At 42.1% G+C, this 21,141-nt stretch overlaps 1 protein-coding gene across 12 annotated transcripts in view; it reads left to right on the top strand.

The window, feature by feature from the left end:
• Window positions 1–21,141, top strand: part of FERRY3 (FERRY endosomal RAB5 effector complex subunit 3) — a 58,924-nt gene that overhangs the window by 379 nt on the left and 37,404 nt on the right. Inside the window, exons 2-7 of one of the 12 annotated variants that reach the window (XM_078394119.1) lie at window positions 1,492–1,534; window positions 4,136–4,332; window positions 5,951–6,096; window positions 10,368–10,549; window positions 10,939–11,038; window positions 11,132–11,250. In XM_078394119.1, coding sequence (XP_078250245.1) covers window positions 4,155–4,332; window positions 5,951–6,096; window positions 10,368–10,549; window positions 10,939–11,038; window positions 11,132–11,250 — 725 coding nt within the window. In that variant the 5' untranslated portion in view covers window positions 1,492–1,534; window positions 4,136–4,154. Of the gene's footprint in view, window positions 1–178; window positions 607–1,491; window positions 1,535–3,316; window positions 3,419–4,110; window positions 4,333–5,950; window positions 6,097–10,367; window positions 10,550–10,938; window positions 11,039–11,131; window positions 11,251–21,141 lie in introns of those variants that run through there. The other 11 variants (XM_078394121.1, XM_073000945.2, XM_078394118.1 and 8 more) reach the window with 11 other exon arrangements.

Genomic DNA, 21,141 nt, shown 5'->3' with positions numbered 1-21,141 from the left:
ACTCAGAGACGCCTGCGGATATAAATTAAATAAAATAAACCCTGAATGCCTTCCTTGCAAGCGCCTGTCTCTCAGTACCGCCTCAGAAAAGGGAAAACGAGTCTTTCAAGCGGATGTTGTGCTCTGTGTTTCGGTGTTACCCGGAAGGCCAGCGGCCTTCCTTCTCCTGTCTCTTGGTGGCAGAAAGAGGGCGGAGGTTTTCCCAGCCGTCATTGCTGCCGCCCCGGAGCCCCGGGGTGGTAAAACACCCAGGAAGCCGGTTTCGGGGCAGCGGCCGCCGGCGGAGTGACCGAGCGAGCGAGCGAGTGAGTCCGCCTGTGATATATGGCCGTGTGGGAATGCCCATTGTGACTATGAATGAGACACGGTCCCTGCGACTGTGGCTGTAGGTGCACGAATGAATCCGCAAGAGTGAAGGGAGAGGCTGGATGTCATTCTCTCAGAGAATGTTGCGACTTGAGCAGCGTTTTGTCCAGCCTGTAAGTCGGCATGCAATCGGAATTGCTAGCATATGAACGACTGTAGTGGGGCTTACTCTCCCGTGCTCAGAGGTGGTGCTCCCGAGCTTTTTCTCCGCTCCTTCCCTGCACTTTTTGTGTTTGTCTCGTAAGCTTTCTGCTGTCCGTAAGCTTGCAAGATTTACTTGCGCGTCTTATGCAGTGGTGAGGAGAGGAGATAGACCATTGGTTTACTAGTGGACAGGTTCTAGTGGTCCAATTTGCAACCGTAGACAACTGACTTCAGAAAACCTGGCAATGTGGATTATTCGTTAACCAGTGTTTACTTGGAATTCATTAATTTAAAAACTGTTCCTGAAGTTTAACACTCTAGCCGCCTAGAGTGGTCTTATAGACCAGACAGGCGGGGTATAAATCAGATAAATTAATAAATAAATAACACGTACCATTTTAAAATCAATTGCACAAAACTGAACTGGGCATCACACAAATAAACACCTTGCTGGTGAGTTTGCATGGCAGAATGGCATTTTCTACATCTTAGCCCTTCATCTTAGCCCATCCATTGTGATGCCAAAGCTTGGAAGGATGGCTGTGGAAACAACAGCATTTCGGAAGCAAAATCCCTGCCCCAGAAGTCATTCAGAACAATCTTTGTTAAAAAAAAAGCAAAGATGAAGAATAATGGGTTGGTCTGTGCTTTGGTTTGTTGCAAGGCACAAGCAGATACACTTTTGTCTTTTTCTGATCCTTTTGTTGTGTGCTGGAAGGGGTTTTTCAGTGAACAAGTGGGCATCATAACACTTATTTATTTATTTATTTATTTGATTTATATACTGCCCATATTTAGATTTTAGATGCTTTGGGCTCTATTATGGAGGGTTTTAAACACAATATATACATTAATAAACTGATCCCCCCCAACAGTTGTTTTAAGCAAACTTTATCACACTACAAACTACTCTTTTTGAAAATGCATATCCTGAAAATAAGGCTGTGTAAACTCACATTGTTTACTTCCATTTATTGCCAGAATAGCCAGATGTCAACAATGGTTGGTCCCGTTCCCATGCCAGGTACACATATATAAACTTTTGGTCCAGATGTTATCTGAAGAAGCAGATTATAATACATGCTAAAATTGGCTAGTCTTAAAAGTGCTGCCATACTTAAATTTTATTTTTATTGTGCCATAAATGAGGACAGTACCTAGCCTGTTAAAATACCTAGCTTGTTAAAACTAAAAGCCAATATGGATTTATCAAGACCAAACTCTAACATACTAATCTTATCTCATTTTTTAATCTGGTGACTTAATGACTTGGATGAGAGAATCCAGGGAATACTTAATACTGAAAGCAGCAGAATAAAATTTTTACAGGGATTAAGTGCAAAGTTCTACACCTAGGATAAAGAAACCAAATGCACAGTTACAAGATGGGGGATACTTGGTTCAATAATACTGCAATCTTGGAATTGTAGATTACAATGTGAACATGTGCCAACAGCGTGATGTGGCTGCAAAAAAGGCCAGTGCTATTTTAGGTTGCATTAGCAGAAGTATAGTCTCCACATCCCAGGAGTCCCCCTCTAGTCAGCACTGGTTAGGCCTCATCTAGAGTACTGTGTCCTGTTCTGGACACCACACTTTAAAAAGGATGCCAACAAACTGCAACAAGTTCAGAGGACAGGTACAGTGGTACCTTGCTTAACGATGATAATTGGTTCCCAAAAAATCGCTATTAAGCGATTTCATCGCTAGGCATGGTTTCCCATAGAAATGCATTGAAAGCCGGATAATCCGTTCCAATGGGAACGGATTGCCGTCCTTAAGCGAAAATCGCCATAGGAAACATTGCTAAGCGAAACACGGTTCCCCAATTGAAATGCATTGAAACCTATTCAATGCATCTCAATGGGGGGAAAATTACAAATTTAAAAAGAGTCGGAACAAAGTCAAATTAGTTTAACAAAGGGTTTATTAAGTGCACTTATGATTTCAAGCATTATAAACATCTTAAAACATTTTTAAACATTTAAAAAACAGCCAACATGAGGCTGTCATAACCATTGTTAAGCGAAACAGGGGGACCCAAACTGTCATTCCTATGCGAAGCATGGTCCCAAACATCGCTATGCGAAAATTGCCCATAGGAACCATCGTTAAACGGAGCGCAAGATCGCTTCGAAAAGTCATCGCTAAGCGATTTCATCATTAAACGAAGCAATTGCTAAGCGAGGCACCACTGTATTCAATGGACTGGAAACCAAGCCCTATGAGGAAAGACTGAAAGAACTGGGCATGTTTAACCTTGAGAAAAAAAGACAGGGGAGATATGATAGCACTTCTCAAATATTTGAAAGATAGTTGTACAGAGGAGAGGTAGGATCTATTTTCAATCATCCCAGAGTGCAGAAAACATGGTAATTGGCGCAAGCTACAGGAAGCCAGAATTAATTAATGATCTTGGGTTCTAATTCACCTGGAGAGGCCCCACAGACAGGAGAGGTTATCCTTCTTTAGGCTTATTGCTCTTTATGTATTTGGCATGATGGAATTAATGGCATGGTGTATGCATCCCCATGCCCTTCACAGGCGAGAGAATGTTGAAGGGGAACCATGAGGTTGATCGTCATTATGCAGCAGAGAGGTCTCTGCAGTACACCCAAAGTTTATTTCTGAACTATGTACAAAAGACCAGTTGACCTCACTGATGTTTTCACTTTCAAAGCCCACAGTGTCCCTCAAATCCAAGTCTTATACAGCAGAGCGGTTAATAGTCACCACCTGCCTGCTTAGTCCAGTGGTCGTCTCCACCCCTTCTCCTTGTTGTTTCTTGTCTTCCTCCTTAGCATGGAGGTCTCTTTCAAGCTACCACCGTCTTTTGAATTGACACTCTCTCCTCCAGTACCCCCTGGGGACTGAGGCAGCCATCTACCTGTGGCCCTTGCCCGTCTACGTGAGTCCCTGAGGGGAAATGGGGGGGCTCAGGGGGAGAACCATGGGGTGGGTGTATAAGGAGAGTGGGGGGAAGGGAAAGGGGATGTATTGAGGGGGCAGGTTGGGGGCAGGAAGGGGGTAGCCCCCAGGGGGGGAGAGGGGGAGGGTGGGTGACTTCTGGGTCCGCCACTCCCTGGTCTTCTACTGCCGCTGCCACTTCGGGGGCTGCCGCTGCCGCAGCGGTGGCACACCACCTGCTGGTTTTTTTCCCCCAGTTTGGGCATGCAAGCCCAAAAAGATTCGCCACCACTGATCTAGGCAAACAGTTCTTCAGACTACAGTAGTGTCCTCCAGATATGTTGAGCTCCCAATTACAGTACTCAAGGCCACTCTGTGAGGGAAGATTGTCTTCCCTGGAAACTAGCATTTTGTGCTTAGAGATAAGTACCTGTGGTAAATGTAGGAATCTATTTAACACACATCAGTTTTTAACAGGAGATCAGAGTTCTCATTTTAGAATGGGAAATATCACTTGAAATTTTCTGTATTGGATTGTACAAATTTATTTTAAAAGAAAATGAAAAATCATTTTAAAAAGAACTAGTATTGAACAATTCTTACTGCTTAAATATATTTATTTTATTCGTATATTTTCTGAATTGTTGATTTACTGTGTAATTGTCTTTTTTGTGTATTCATGTAATGATATAGTAACTGTAACATTCTCACTTGCTAGAATGCAGAAAAACTTTTAAATGAAGGATAACCAAGTGAAAACGTGCAGTATGGAAAGAGAATTTTTGTATGAATTCTGCGCTGGAAATGAACATTTTGTGCTTACAGTTCCACTGAAATTTCCAGTGCAAGAAAAAGCTAGCCATTTGCATGGACGCCTAATGCTTCTTCACAACTTGCCATGTTTCATAGAAAATGGTAAGAATTTGTTGCAAGTAAATTGAATAATATGAGTTTACTCTGAGGTACATGACTTTTCAGCATCAAGTGTCAAAATGAAAGGGCTGTCATTAAACTGCCATCAGAAAAATAAGTTAATTTGCCATCTTTGTTTTGATGGTACATTGCCACATCATTGTGTTGTCCACTTTTTTAGTATACCTATTTCGGACAAACATTGGCCCTACGGCTTGGAGACAGGGATAAGCACCGTGTCCTAGAGTCGGACACGACTGAACTAAATGTCAAGGGGAACCTTTACCTTACCTACCATGTTTTAAATATTTTTTCTATAGCCACAGACTTTATATATGTTTTACAAGTGTATACTGATATTGTGAAAATTTAACAAGATTGTATTTGTCATTTGTTGGCCTGCTCCTTTAAAGCTCTGTATATCTAAATTGCTTGCCAAAATGTTTTAATACTTAGATATTTTATAGAATTGAATTTCTGATGAATTAATGAGTTTTGAGGAAACTCTGATCTAAAGAAAATTATACATCCTGCCTTATTCTCTGTATGGTTTTCTGGTAGCAAAAAAAAAGAGAAAAATTATTTTTATTTTTGACCAATTTTCAATAAAAGAAATGTTGCTAATGTAAATTACAAGAATACCAATACAAGAGCATCTATTATGCATTGTATCTTTTAATCATTCTAGGCAATAGGAACTACAATTTATTTTTCTGTTTGCTTTGTTGAATATCGATTATTGTTACCTTATGGTTGGGCCTCTTTGTCACTACAAATTGCTTTTCCAGAATTGCATGTGCTGTTTTAGTAGTCTCAAGGTTTGTGATATTTCATGAATAAATGATAAAAATGGGTTTCTGATCGTGTGCAGTGCATCTGGATTTGCTGCGCCATATATGTCTGTGTTAATTTTTTGACAAAAGTTATATTCCTTAATTGTTTTAACCGATTTTATGTGGATGAACCATCATGTGTCTATTCTTTTTTGTAATGTTTCTAGGCCATAGCTAATAATAGCAGAACTGATGGTTAGTGTATTTGGTGTTCATTTGATCTAGTAAATATTGATAATATAAGTAGTGCCCCCTAAAGCTGCATGGATTGATATGTAGTTTTTTGAATGACTAGTTGATGTGTCTCCAGAAACTTGGCTATTTGGAGCATTCCCACCATAAGTGAATAAACAATCCTGAAGCCTTGCCCGAACATCTTTGAAACCTAAGGAAAGAATTTAGACAATGTGGCTGAACTTAAGTGTCATCTTTATATTGTTGTTTTTAGGCCATGATCACTTTATATGGATGTGAGATCCAGAGTTTCTCCATTGATGTTGCAGGATGTCAAGAAATGGATAATTTCACATGAAACTGTTGAACCTGTTAAAATACACTAGTCTTTATTATCTGTTCATATAACATAGATATCTGTTCCTTTGCTGTATTATTCTGCCCCATACAAATGACTTTGAATTTGGATAAAGAACATCATAGCCCGTCATTGCATGTTTATTTTTTCAGAAAACATATTCGTTGTAGCAAAATTAAAGTATATGTATACATGAAATGTAAAAGACTAGTGTAATGCATAATTCAGCTGATGATTTTCTCCTTCAATGTGACAGATTTAAAAGAATCTCTTAATAGATTCATTGAAGAGGAGTCCATAAAAGATTATGATAGAGAAGCAGAAGTTGCTCTGGAAGCTGTAAAATCTGACAAAGTAGATTTAAATCATCTGGCAAATGCTTGGGCCAAAGCCTATAGTGAGGTAAGACATGTCAGTAGGCATTTTAGAATTCTGAACTGGAAATCAGTCTGGAACTTCTTTCTGACTCCCCCACATTGCATGCCAACTCTTAGGTGGGTATTTTGCTTTGTGGGTAGAAATGTATGGGTGCTTTTGTCTTGGCAGAGTGTAAAATTTTGGCTAAAACATGTAGCGATGCAACAGCTACTGCAAAGACCTACAGAGCAGAATTTCAGATCTCCCCTGAGTAAACAACCCCTTTTTGGTTTTCATCAACTGGCACTTAGATTTTAAATAACTCACTCTGAGAGTTGGTAAGAGAGAAAAAAATTAAAATTCCATTTACTTACAGTTCTGAACAGATAAAAACAGCATATTGTAGAAAAATTAATTGGTCACATGAACAGACTATTCATAACTACACACTGACTTAGTGACTGACACAAACTGAGTACTGAGTGAATACTACATAGCTAACTGACTGAAAAAAGAGTAGGAAAAAGACTCTTAAGTAGAGAGGCAGGACTGTTTTCAAAATCTGAGGCAGAGAGGGAACAATTGGTTATTGTTGGATTGATTGAAAGTCACCCCAGCCCAGAATGGTTCCTCCCAGCCAAACTTCTTAAAGATAGCATATGAAGGTTGCTAAAACACCAACACATTGTGGATTGCTCCGGAACAGTACGGAAGTTTTTAACAGATTCAGAATTGTCACATTTGAACTGAATTCAAATGAACTCAAGAAAATGAGTTCCCAAACAATGATTTTGGAGATGTGATTTTATTTTCTTTCTCGTTCTTTGATCAAACTTCATGTTCCCTTTTATATACAGTCTAAAATGCAGGCTGAGCGATAAAGTCACTCACTACGTAGCTGTAGATTCACCAGTTTAAGTTATTTAACGGGGCTTTTGTGATTACCCTGCCCCCAATGCAATCTCCATTGCATTATATATACATTGGCGGAACTTCACTGAGCTGTCATGGAGGAACAAAATATTCAGCTTCTTAGGGAACAAAACTGTTTGGAATCCATCTTCTGTGACAAAAGCAAAATGTTGCTTCTGAAGTAGAGCCCTTTAGCACTGCTGATGCATTTCTCTTTTGCAGTCATCTGAAAGCCAAAAGAAGAGAGAGAGATAAATCTCTTCATTAGTAAAAAACATTGAATTAATGGGGCTTTGTTAATGCAGTGTTTGTACAAGTCCCATTCATTTAATAGATCTGCTCTGGTTGAGCATAACAGTTGAATTCAGCCTAGAAGTTCCACACAGAATTTGAGACTGTTACGTTTTTTCATCATGTTCCTCTCTGTGACCAAGGACATTCTGTGGTTTCTTCTTAAACTGGGAGGAGGTAACAAGTGGGGTACCACATGGCTCAGTCCTTGGCAAGGTGCTTTTCAAAATTTTTACTAATTACTTGGATGAGGGAATTTAGGGCATACTTATCAAATCTGCCTATGACACAGAATTAGATGGAATAGCTAATGCCTTGTAAGACAGGAACAAAATTCAAAAAGATCTTGATAGGCTTGAGCACTTGACTGAGAAAACAGAACAAAATTTAACAGGGGTGAGTGTGAAGTACTGCACCTTTACACAAAATGCACAGTTATAAGATGGGGGATATTTGGTTCAGTAATACTTTGAGTGAGAAGGATCTTAAAATTGTAGTAGGTCACAAGCTGAGTATGAGCTAACAGTACAATGCGGCTGCAAAAAAGGCTGATGCTATTTTAGGCTGCATTAGCAGAAGTATAGTCTCCAAATCCCATGTAGTATCAGTCCCTATCTATTTGGCACTGGTTAGGCTTCATCTAGAATACTGTTTCCAGTTCTGGACCACCCTTTAAAAAGGATGCCAACAAACTGGAGCAAGTTCAGAGGAGGGCAACAAGGATGATCAGGGGACTGGAAACCAAGCCCTATGAGGAAAGACTGAAAGAACTGGGCATATTTAGCTTTGAAAAAAGAAGACTAAGTGGTGACATTTATTGATCGATTTATTGATTTGATTTGATTTTTATCCCACCCTTCTAGACTATGTCTACTCAGGGCGGCTCACAATAAAATTATTCATAAAACAATTAAAGCCATGAACTAAATCAACAATGTTAGTATTGATCAAGATGGAAAATAGAACAAAGACTAAGTAAAAGTAAGAGTCAAGTACTAACCGGAGGGAAGGCCTGCCTAAAGAGCCAAGTCTTTAACTGGCTCTTAAAAACGCCCAGCGAGGGTGCCAGGCAGATCTCTCGCAGCAAGCTGTTCCAAAGTCGAAGGGCCACTGCCGAGAAGGCCCGGTTTCTTGTTCTTTCTTTCTGGGCCTCTCTCGACGTTAGGTAACACATGGTAACACTTTTCAAATACTTGAAAGGCTGTCATACAGAGGAGGGGCAGGTTCTGTTCTCTGTCAACCCAGAGTGCAGGACATGTAATAATGGGCTTAAGTTATAGGAAGCCAGATTTCAGCTGACTATCAGGACAAACATGCTAACTTTGAATCAGTAGAGCAGTGGAACCAGTTTCCTCTGAAGGTGGTGAGTGCTTCAGTGCTGGAGGTATTCAAGAGAAGATTGTACAACCATTTGTCAGATCTATTTTGATTTGGATTCCTGCATTGACAGGGGGTGGTTGAACTCCATGGGAAGAGTAGAGCTATGTATACCACCTTTAACTTATCAGTGGAAGATTGTGATAGAGATAGAAAAATAGAAGAATGTACTGATATCGCAGACTACATCTACAGTCACAGACCATGTTATCATGAAGGTTGTTAGTATTGATCCTATACTTGCTTTTCTATTTGTGGCATGTAAAATAAATATACTACCGTATTTTTCCATTTATAACACACCTCCATTTATAAGACACACACCCCCAAACTTTCTAACCCCAAAATTAAGAAAACCTAGCTTTGAGGATTCAGCCACTGGTCTCTGAACATTGGACATTTCGTCTCTGTTGAATCTTGAACCTACAGGCTCCACCTCCAAGGAGGTGTGTTCCAGTTGGTTTGTTCAGGATCAGCTGACGTCAGTTCCATAAGGCTTGTGATTGGAGGAAGCTTATTTATTTATTTATTCATATTTATTTATTTATTTGATTTATATCCCGCCCATCTGGTCTGGTCGACCACTCTGGGCAGCTTCCAATAAGTCTCCTGTGGGACTTGGTGGCGCTGTGGGTTACACCGCAGAAGCCTCTGTGCTACAAGGTCTGAAGACCAACAGTTGTAAGATCAAATCCATGTAACGGAATGAGCTCCCATCGCTTGTCCCAGCTCCTGCCAACCTAGCAGTTCGAAAGCATATAAAAATGCAGGTAGATAAATAGGTACCACCACGGTGGGAAGGTAACGGCGTTCCGTGTCTAGTTGCACTGGCCACGTGACCATGGAAACTGTCTTCAGACAAATGCTAGCTTTAGCTTTAATTCTCCTGACTGTAGGAAATTAAGCCTTGTGGCTGAAGGAAGCCTGTTTACAGAGGCAAGGTATGTGCCGTTTTGTTCTCTCCTCAGCTATCTCAGCTTACTTCTGTGTAAAAGACACCCCTCAATTTTTAGGGTAATGATTTTAGAAAAAAGTAACATCTTACAAACGGAAAAATACTGTATCTAAGCTTAAGCAACCCATAAAGAAAGAAATTCCAATGACCAACATTGGTGGTGCATTAAAATATGTAGTTATTCCATGAAGCATGTGTCCATTCCCAGTCAAGTGAGAGAAAGAATTGTGTTCTTCCAGAGTTAGCTTGTATTTAATGTTTTTTGACTAGCACTGATGTTCAAGGATGTTTCAGGCACCCTGATTAGCTGCTGTAGGTCTCTTCAAGTATGGTTTACTGTGTTCTCACTTTGTCACTGGAGTTAATGTGTTTCAGCAGCTTTTGAAATCACAAAAAAGCCAAAAGTGCCTCATTTCTGTGCAGCCTTTTTTGTGCACCTTCTCTTTTGCCTGCAGCATTCCCTCCTTGGACCAGGAGTGACCCACCTCTGTAGTCAGCTGCAGGAAGGGCTTTGGCTGACAGAGTTGACTGCTTTTGCGTCAATCACTGCTAACCATTCCCCTGGCAAGAATACTCCCAGTGCTGTCGAACTACTCATTAGTACAGAAGATCTTTTGTGGTTACTACTTGCCCACGTGAAGTGAATGGGCATAATAAAATGACAAACTAGAATATGGTCTACCACATTTTATTAAACAGCTAACTATAACAAGAAACAATTCAAAATGGGTTTTCGGGTGAAATAAGACTGTATCTTCACATGTGCATATTATTTTTTCAGGCAGTATTGGAACATGCAAGGCCAGAGGATCCTAGCTGGGATGAAGATTTTGCAGATGTCTATCATGATCTGATCCATTCTCCTGCTTCTGAAACTCTGTTAAACTTGGAACACAATTATTTTGTTAGCATCTCAGAATTAATAAGTGAAAGAGATGTAGAACTGAAAAAATTGCGGGAAAGGTATTCTGAAAATACATGTGTTTTTAAATCTGAAATTTTCTGTTCTCCTGAAAATGATTTATATAATAATCTAGTACTTTTTTAAAAAAAAAGTAATCATCTAAGATTTAAGATTTCCTTGAACCAAAGAGCAGAGTATGCTTATGTAATGGTTTTGTGTTAGCCAAGGTATATGGTTGCAGTGATTGCTATTAAAAGGTAGATGATACTTCCAAGTAAACATACCTAGGATTATGTTGTAAGCCTCCTTCCGCTCATGATACTTATTCTAGGAGCCTTGCTACTAATTATGTACTATGGTGTTTGCTGTTAGGAGCTATGTTAAGAGGAATGACAGTTATATCAAAAATATGGTTATTACTGACTAAATGACATATGTTTGATTCTAGGCAGGGTGCTGAAATGGATAAGGTGATGCAGGAACTGGGGAAATCATTAACAGATCAAGATGTAAATATGTTGGCAGCTCAACACTTTGAATCCCAACAGGTAAATTAAATAAACTTAATTTTATTAGGGGAGAAAGTGCAAATAATTAGCTGCAAGTGCAAGTTAATCAGCTGAATTTGTGTCTTATTTTAGGCACTGGAAAACAAATGGAATAATGAACTGAAACAAACATCAGGTATCCAGAAACAAGAATATCAAGAATGGGTGATAAAACTTCACAAGGACCTTAAAAATCCAAACAGCACTATTGGGTACCCAATTTCCTTCCTTCCTTCCTTTCTTTTCAATTTCTGCAATTATTCCACCAATGGAGCATAGAACCCACACTTCACCTTTAAAGACATATGTGAAATGAAAGAGACACCGATAAGATGCCTGTTGTAGTTCAGGATTCTGCTTACATAACAGCAGTAGCATCAGGGATAGAATCTGTTTTTCTCTTGTCTATGTCTGAATTCTAGATTGTTGAAAAGGTTGAAAAATTAAGCCAACCAGATATAAGCATGCACCATGCTAGGTCTGTCATGGTGGAGCTCTGATGTTAGCCTGAGAGAGAAAGTAAAGATGCACTGAGAAATCCAAGGATAGCTGACAGGTATAGGTGGAATCCAGAATACACAATTCTTTCCCCATGCTTTAACTAAAAAGGCAGTGTGGAAGTGGGTTCATGACAGTTCCCTGCAGCAGCTGTGAGTTCAAGACTCAAAAACAGAGATATCTTCGGTTTCACATCAGCTTCTTTATTCAAAACGGCAACTGGCTTGTCCACAATAGCTTAAACTACCCCAAGGCTAATCATACATCAAAACCTTTTTTGAACTCATTCTCCACCTGGGGTTTGACAGTTCCGTATTGGTCTGCACTGAGAGGGAAAAGTGGGAAAGGGAGAATACACAAATTTGGGTATGGACAGCCAGGGCATAGCACTCAGTTCAGCTTGCCCTCTTGCCAGGTGGTCACTCCTATTTCCTCAAGCCATTACCCGGAGGGGCGCTGATATTGTCTTTTTTCTCGTAACCTCTCTTGTCATCTATATCCCTCTCTTGCTATTGTCTTTTTCACCCTTGCCTTGGTTTCTCCCCAAAATGGAGCCTTAGCTTGTAGTTGTGTTCTCCTGTGCCTCTCAGCTTCCTCGGGTGGAATCATCAGATGCTCCCACTCCTCCACCCAAGGATTTGAGAGAATTGCCCATCCCATGGGTAATTTTTGCTGTTCTGTTCTTGTCTTCCGATCTCCCTTATCTGCCCCTTCTCCTCCTCCTGTCTTTTTCAGTTCCTCTGAGACCTCCTCCTTTCTTCCGGTTCTTTTCTCCACTCCTTTTCAAACTGTCCCGCCAAGGTTTCTTTGCTCATCCCCTTTTCCCCTCTCGGATTGTCAGCCTCACTTTCCGTCTCTATATACTGTACATTTCCCTCCATTCAATGTCCACCAGAGGGCTATTTGTTTCCACTTCTGTTTTTGAGGGAGGAAAATGGCATGATATCTCCAGATTGATCACTTTCTTTTCCACTCTCACAGGAAAGAATGCCAGATGTTAGTATTAACCAGGCTATCCCACACATTTAGGAAGGATACATGCTCATCAGTTCCAGAACTGGTTGGGAATAACTGCTTTCTTGGAATATAAAAAGAGAGTGAGGTTTGCCTCCAGTTACATTTGGAGAGATGAAATTGTGATCTATGCTTCAAAAATCTGGAAGACATTGAAAACACTGTTCTACATAGAACAGGGATGGAGAACAAGTTTCAGATAGGAGACCATCAGTTCTATCTGGGCTGGTTGTTAGTGGGTGCAGTCATATCCCTGACATTGTTGGGTTCCTAGGCAAAGTACCAACTAGAACGCTTCCACCTAGTGATTGGCCAGGAACCCAGGTTTGTTCTTGCTCACTTTTCTCCACATGGGAATGAAGTGTATGTATATGTGAGAGAAGTGCAGTGTTCTCAGCTGATGCTTTCAGTCCTTGCTGACAGTGTAACCATTTTGCTTCTCCATCTTTCTTTTAGTGAATATTGGCAAACACCAGGTGAATCTGAATCTTAGGACTTAGCAGCTAGCTCATAGAAATGTCAGCTGAGCTTGCAGCTAACAACACATGATGATTGGGAGGGGGAGCAGCACACACTATGAAAATGACTGGTTGGTGTTCGGTTAGTGAATTTTTTTGGAAATGGAGCTCTTAAATCAAGACAAATCTGAAATGTGCTGTTTCTTTTTATTATTATTATTATTATTATTTATTTATTTAATTTATATGCCGCCCACACTACCCAAAGGTCTCTGGACGGCTTACAGCATTTGAAATACAATAAAGATATGTAACAATTAAAATACAATTAAAATATATATAAAATTGCCTTCGGACCCACAGCTAATATTATTTCAGTTAAAAGCCTTCTGGAACAGGAAGGTTTTGACCTGGCGCCGAAATGTCATCAGTGTCAGCGCCAGACGAATCTCAGTTGGGAGGGCATTCCATAGTCTGGGGGCAGCTGCCGAAAAGGCCCTTTGTCTACAAGCCTGTGACAACCCCAGACCTACTGGGACATGCCATAGTTTCACTAAGCTGCCACCAACCATTCCCTGTAAGGAGTCACACAGACCAGGAATGGATTTTTAACAAATAAAGGAATAAGGTTTATTTAAATCACACACAGGGAAAATAAAATGATCAAGTGAATAAGATACAGTAACGTGGCTTAGTCTCAATCATACATACACCAGTTTGGTTCACACAGAACACCTTTAAATAAAGCACAGACCCTGAACCTATCAGTTCTGGCTACCCATACAGACACCTGAACCTATCAGGTTGGTACTGACTGACACACAGTAGTACCCTGTCTGACACACAGACTCCCACTCCAGCTTCTTCTCTTCAGCTTCTCCAAACTCTCCTTAACTTCTCCACACACGCTCCACATATATATACAGTACAGCCCCTCCTCCTGATGTCCCGCCTTCCACTCCCCATAGGATGGAACTTTCCCTCCAAACCCATGACAGACAGGTAACATCAGTGCTGTATGTAACACCTCCCCTCTTTATAAGTTGTTTTGTAGGGGGAAAGCTAAGGTGCTTTTCTCCAAAAAACAACCTGGATCCAAAACATACAAACACAGTTATACAATGACATACAATACCATACTTACTCTAAGGTAAACATATCAATTAGGCATTTAAACATTTACCATTTACAATACATCAAGTTACCTTTATTGATACAAACCAAACATGTTTAATAAACAAGTACATTTAACCTTTGGTCACCAAAATATATACATAGTCCATGTTTCTTTCGCCGTCTTCATTCTTCGGGTCTTCTTGACAAGGCGTCAGCAACACAGTTCACTGACCCTCTGACCACCTTCACTTCAAAGTCATAGTCTTGCAGGTTTAAAGCCCACCTCATAAGTTTGCTATTGTGGGATTTCATTGTCTTTAACCATTGCAGTGGTGAATGGTCAGTGCACAGAATAAAATGTCTTCCCCAGATGTAAGGCTTGGCCTTCTGGATCGCGTAGACTATGGCCAGGCACTCCTTTTCCACGGTTGCCAAATGTCTCTCACCTTTCTGGAGTTTCCTACTCAGGTAGGACACTGGATGCTGGTCACCATTTTCATCCTCCTGGCAAAGAACTGCTCCTACCCCGCTGTTAGACGCATCGGTGTAGATGATGAACTCCCGGTCGAAGTCTGGAGCACGCAGCACTGGATAGTTGATGAGGGCCTCCTTCAACCTCTGGAACGCCTCCTCACAGTCGCTGGTCCACGGGATGCGGTCATCAGTCTTCTTCCTCGTCAGATCGGTCAGCGGAGCCGCAATCTCGCTAAACCTCGGGATGAACTTTCTGTAGTAGCCCACCAACCCAAGAAATGATTTGACTTTTTTCTTGGTGTTGGGTCTAGGCCAATCACGAACTGCTTCTATCTTGGCCTCTAGGGGTTTTATCACTCCTCCCCCTACTATGTGACCCAAATATTTTATTTCTGGGCTACCCAGCTGCAGTTTGTTCTCTTTGCAGGGCCTAGGCCAAAGCACTTCCTCCCCTGGGTTAAAGTGCCTCTCCCTGCCTTCCTGGTCATCCCAAGCTTTCTTTCTGACCTTTTGAGCTTGCAGGGTCTCTGCTGCTAGCTCTAGGTTTCTCTTTAGGTCATTCCTTAAAGAGTCTATGTATGTCACAACATCTTGTGGGTCATCCTGGGTGATCTGCTCCCAATCTTGCTTGATTAAATCAAGTGGCCCTTTCACCCTTCTCCCAAACAAAAGTTCAAACGGACTGAACCCGGTACTGGCTTGTGGCACTGTTCGATAAGCAAACAAAAGGGATTGCAGCTTCTGGTCCCAATTGTTTGGATTCTCTGCCAAATAAGCCCTAATCATGCGCATTAGAGTCCCATTGAACTTCTCCGTTAACCCATTACTTTCAGGGTGATAGGCAGTGGTTTCCTTGTGTTTAATTCCACAGATTTGCCATAACCGTTTCATGAGCTTCGATGTAAACGATGTGCCCAAATCTGTGATTATTTCTGAGGCAAATCCCATCCTGGACATATACCCCACCAAGGCATCTGCCACTGTGTTAGTTTCGATGTTAGTCAAGGGAATGGCTTCGGGGTACCTCGTGGCATGGTCCACAATGGTGAGAATGAACCTGTTCCCCCTCTTTGTGGCCTTGGGCAAAGGTCCCACAATATCCACCCCTATACATTTGAACGGAGTGTCAATCACAGGCAAAGGGCACAACTTTGCTTTGGTCCTGTCACGGTTATTCCCCTGCCTCTGACACACATCACATTGTTTACAGAACTCCTTGATCTGCTTCCCTATTTCAGGCCAGTAAAAATTCTGTGTGATTCTCTGTTGTGTTTTGTTCACCCCTAAGTGCGCAGCAAACATGTCAGAGTGCCCCCTTTGTAAGATCATGGGGCGATACTTTTCAGGTACCACCAGCTGACTTCTGATCCCATCTCCCCCTTTTGAGATATTCCTCAGGGTCTCCCTATATAAAATTCCCTTTTTCTCTCGAAATCTCACTGGGGTTTCAGGTGTTAGCTGGGCGTCTGTCACCTGTTCAAAACACTTTTGGAGAGTGGCGTCTGCCTTTTGCTCTTGGCCAAATCGGCTGTCTGTGGTTAAGGTTTCCACCACAGCTTCTGAACTTCCCCCACCTGCTTCCATCTCGGGCTCATCAGTACCCCCCTGAACTGTCCCCGTGGTGGCTTGTGAGCGTGTAATCACTAGCACCCGTTTCACATGTTCAGCCAGGTCATTTCCCACGAGCACGGCTGCTGGCAGAGTCGCTGAAATCGCTAGCCGCCAAACTCCCCTCCAGCCTTGAAAGTTCACAGGTACCTCAGCTACTGGCAGCGAGATCACCTGTCCCTCAATCCCTGCCACCTTCATGCTCTCATTCGGGAGTATATACTCCCTAGGAATAATATCTGGATGGCAAAGGGTCACCTGGGAACACGTATCCCTCAGCCCCCTATACTGATGGTCAAGTATTCCTACGTCCACCTCTGCGGTTTCAAACAACTGCGAATCTGTTCTCACTAGCAAGCAGCGCTTGACCTCCACAAGAGGACCATTTTCCTCAGCCTGACCAGCAGATGTATCTGTTCCAGATTGAGTAGCCATGGCAACAGGCTCCCTCAGTGACAAGGAGCTTTGCTCTTTCTGGACACAGAACACAGCTTTTGGCTTGGTTCCACTCAAATCATGAGGCACATTTCCTTTTAGCTGCTTTAATTTCTCACACTCTGAGATTAGATGGCCCTTTCCTTGACAGAAATAACATTTTCTGCTGTATTTTGAGTCTTTCTCATCTTGTTTTGGTTTTCCCTCCAAAATCTGAGGTCTTTGTTTCATGTCTGAGGGCTTCCCTTCACCATGGGCCCCTCCCACTTGCTGGTTTTTTCCTGGTCCCTGAGAGTACTTGCTGTAGGTTTCTTTAGGTTTACCTATAGATTTCCCCTCACCTAAGGGCTTTCTTATTTGGGAAATAAAATCTGCGATCTCGGCCGCCTCTGCCACAGATTTCGGTTTCCTTTCCCTCACCTGGAACTTCAGTTCCCCATGCAGGACTGAATAAAACTGTTCCAGCGCTATCAGGTCTTTGAGCTGCTGGAAGGTCTCTGTCCCCTCCTGAGATAGCCATTTCTCTAGCAGCCTCACCAGTTGGGCCCCCACTTGGGTAAAAGTCTGCTCTGGTTTCTTGGTGAGTGACCTGAATCTCTGCCTCAGCTGTTCCGCATTTATCCCATGTCTGGCAAACACCAGTTTTTTAAACTCTGCGAAATCTTTCATCAGTTCCTCTGGCATCTCTGCATAGACTTCTGCCAGGCTGCCACTGATTAAAGATCGCATGATGGTCATCTTCTCAGTTTCCCTTACTGAGAAGTCCACAAACGCTCTTTCCACTAGGGAAAAGAACACCTCAGGGCAATCCCCCTTGTGGTACACAGGGAATTTCTTCAGGTCAGTTTTAGACAATTGGCCCCCCTCAGAATCTCTATTGTTATTATTGTTCTGATTCATCAGTTCCAATTTTCTTAACTCAAACGCCATTTTCTCTCTCTCCAATCTTTCTTCTCTTTCCATTCTCTCTCTCTCTAATCTTTCTTCTCTTTCCATTCTCTCTATTTCGAATTGTCTTTGCCTTTCCCTTTCCTCCCTTCTTTCTCTCTCTAATCTTTCCTCCATTTCCCTCACCCTCAGTTCATGCTGTTGGGCTATGAGCATTTTCCTGAGTTCTGGGTTCTGTTCTCCCGTGCTGTCATCCTGCACTGAGCCAAATTCATCCTCAGAACCTTGGTCCACCTGGGGTTCCCTCACTTCACCCATTTCTGCCATTTGGCTTCGAGTCAAGGGCATAATCCCCCCCCCAGAACAGGCTGCTTTCAAAAGTCAAGCCTCAAAATAAAGCGACCACTTTTTTTTTTCTCTTTTGCCTCAGAACCAGCCTTCTATAGATTGCTGCTGTTCTTCAGCACTAACTTGCAACTGTTGCCAGCCAGAGTCCACCCCCCTCTGCTAGGCCTCTCAGCAGACAGGCTAGATCACTGCTACTTCACTCAGCTTTGCCTCAGCTTTTTTCCCGCCAAAACAGGTTGCCTCAGAGCTCCCTAATCTAGTCCCACCAATCTGAGGTCACACGTTCTTCCACTAGCCTACCTCCCCGTGAGGTAAGCCTAGAAGATTACCTACGCGCTCTCAGATTGTCCCTGACTAGACCCCCCTTGCTCTGGGCACACTTGCCAAGGCTTTGCTGGACCACTGGACAACTGGACCAGTCGTATCCCACACGCTGGACACCAATCAATGTGACAACCCCAGACCTACTGGGACATGCCACAGTTTCACTAAGCTGCCACCAACCATTCCCTGTAAGGAGTCACACAGACCAGGAATGGATTTTTAACAAATAAAGGAATAAGGTTTATTTAAATCACACACAGGGAAAATAAAATGATCAAGTGAATAAGATACAGTAACGTGGCTTAGTCTCAATCATACATACACCAGTTTGGTTCACACAGAACACCTTTAAATAAAGCACAGACCCTGAACCTATCAGTTCTGGCTACCCATACAGACACCTGAACCTATCAGGTTGGTACTGACTGACACACAGTAGTACCCTGTCTGACACACAGACTCCCACTCCAGCTTCTTCTCTTCAGCTTCTGAGTAGAAGTTGAGGAGTCAGCTGGTGGTACCTGAAAAGTATCGCCCCATGATCTTACAAAGGGGGCACTCTGACATGTTTGCTGCGCACTTAGGGGTGAACAAAACACAGCAGAGAATCACACAGAATTTTTACTGGCCTGAAATAGGGAAGCAGATCAAGGAGTTCTGTAAACAATGTGATGTGTGTCAGAGGCAGGGGAATAACCGTGACAGGACCAAAGCAAAGTTGTGCCCTTTGCCTGTGATTGACACTCCGTTCAAATGTATAGGGGTGGATATTGTGGGACCTTTGCCCAAGGCCACAAAGAGGGGGAACAGGTTCATTCTCACCATTGTGGACCATGCCACGAGGTACCCTGAAGCCATTCCCTTGACTAACATTGAAACTAACACAGTGGCAGATGCCTTGGTGGGGTATATGTCCAGGATGGGATTTGCCTCAGAAATAATCACAGATTTGGGCGCATCGTTTACATCAAAGCTCATGAAACGGTTATGGCAAATCTGTGGGATTAAACACAAGGAAGGTTTTGACCTGGCGCCGAAATGTCATCAGTGTCAGCGCCAGACGAATCTCAGTCGGGAGGGCATTCCATAGTCTGGGGGCAGCTGCCGAAAAGGCCCTTTGTCTACAAGCCGTCCCTCTTACCTCCTTGAGGGACGGCTCTTTCAAAAGGGCCCCCTGGCTAGATCTTAACTGCCGGGTAGGCTCATATGGAAGGAGGCGGTCCTTCAGGTATCCAGGGCCCAAGCATCAGAATACAATACCAGGAGGCAGCAAGTAGCCTATGGTGGATCTGAACTACTATTACTCTGTGGACTAGTTGAATCTCATTTTGTGCTACCTGGGTGGCATGCTATAGTAGCCATAATAGACAGCTAAACCCTTAGACCTTGGTCTTATATTGCTATATTTGCTGTCATATACTTTACCTTTTTGTTTGTCTGGTATGGCTCTTTGTAGTGCATGCTGGTTTCTGAAGTTTTGCATTCAATTTTGTGTTATACAGTATATGACTCAATGCCATAACAGTAAAGTATGTATGTATGTACCTGGGTGGAGCTGCTTTAAGGAAAAGTCATTTAAAAGGAATTTCAGCTCTGAGTATAATTCACTTAAGGAGTAAGTAAATTCAGCTAGGGAGAATTTGAGCTCTGAGCTGTCAGGCCTCCCTTCCCCTGTCTCCATTGGGTAAGACTATAAGCTCCTTTTTTGGCTTTGGCTATTATATGAGAGAGCAGCTCAAAAGTGTAGGACAGTTTGCTGAGCTTGAAAATGGATTAGTGAAAAGTTAATGGCCAGTGTATTTTTTTTATTCTGTGCAGTATAGAAGAAAACACAAAGTAATAGGTTATCAAGTAACATTTTTTAAAAGTTACATCAAGCCAGATTTTTTGGAGAAAACCTATATATTTTTAGCTAATACATTTCAACAGGAAAGTGTCTTAAAGTATATACTCACAAACATGGAGATGAAGAAAATCATAATGGCATTCAGAAATGAAGAAGTTTGCAAAAAGAAAGAGAAGGCAGACTGAAAATTGTGAGATAGTAGTTAACCTATCTGTGCATGAGGTCTATATACAAATGCCAGCAGTATGGGAACCAAACAAGAAGAGGTAAACTACTAAGTTCAGAAGGGTAAATATGACTTGATAGGAATAACAAACTTGGTGGGATGACTCCTGTACAGTGGTACCTCGCTAAACAACAACCCTACTAAACGACAAATCCACACAACGATGACTTTTTGCGATCGCTATAGCGATTTGCAAAACAGTCATTCCTATGGGGGATTTTCACTGGATGTCGATTAGGTCTGTGCTTCGCAAACCGTTTGCTCTCAAGACGACGATTTTTCCGGCTTTGCAAAATGGCTACCCTGTGTTTTCCGGACCCATGCATCGCAGGGCAGCCATTTTTACAGCTGATCGGTGCTCGCAAAATGGTTTCCCTATGGGCAATCTTCGCTGGACGATGAGGTATTTTCCCCATTGGGATGCATTAAACCGGTTTTCAATGCATTCCAATGGGGAAAGGGTTTTTGCATGATGACAATTTCGCTAAACAGTGATTTTCACAGGATGGATTATTGTCGTCATGCGAGGCACCACTGTAACTGGAATACAGCAACTGAAGGCTATACATTGTTCAAAAAGAACAGAAAAAAATAGAAAGGGAGGTGGAGTTGCAGTTTATGTCAATAATAAACATTCCTGCAGAGAAAAACAGGAGTAGGAAATTGGTTGTCTCAATGAGAGCATCTAGTTCAATGTATCTGGGATGAAAAACAAAAGGAACATGGCAGTTGGAGTCTACTACTGACTGCCCAATCAAAAAGAGGATGTGGATGAAATTTTTGAAAAGCAAATTGGAAGGATTTCAGAGAGACATATAGTAGTGAGGGGAGATTTCAGTTGATACATGTTGGGAGGAAAATCTGCCAA

The sequence above is a fragment of the Pogona vitticeps genome, chromosome 5, assembly GCF_051106095.1.
Source record: "Pogona vitticeps strain Pit_001003342236 chromosome 5, PviZW2.1, whole genome shotgun sequence".
NCBI lineage: Eukaryota > Metazoa > Chordata > Lepidosauria > Squamata > Agamidae > Pogona > Pogona vitticeps.
The sequence above is the reverse complement of the archived record's forward strand: the minus strand, read 5'-3'. Positions and strand labels throughout refer to the sequence as shown.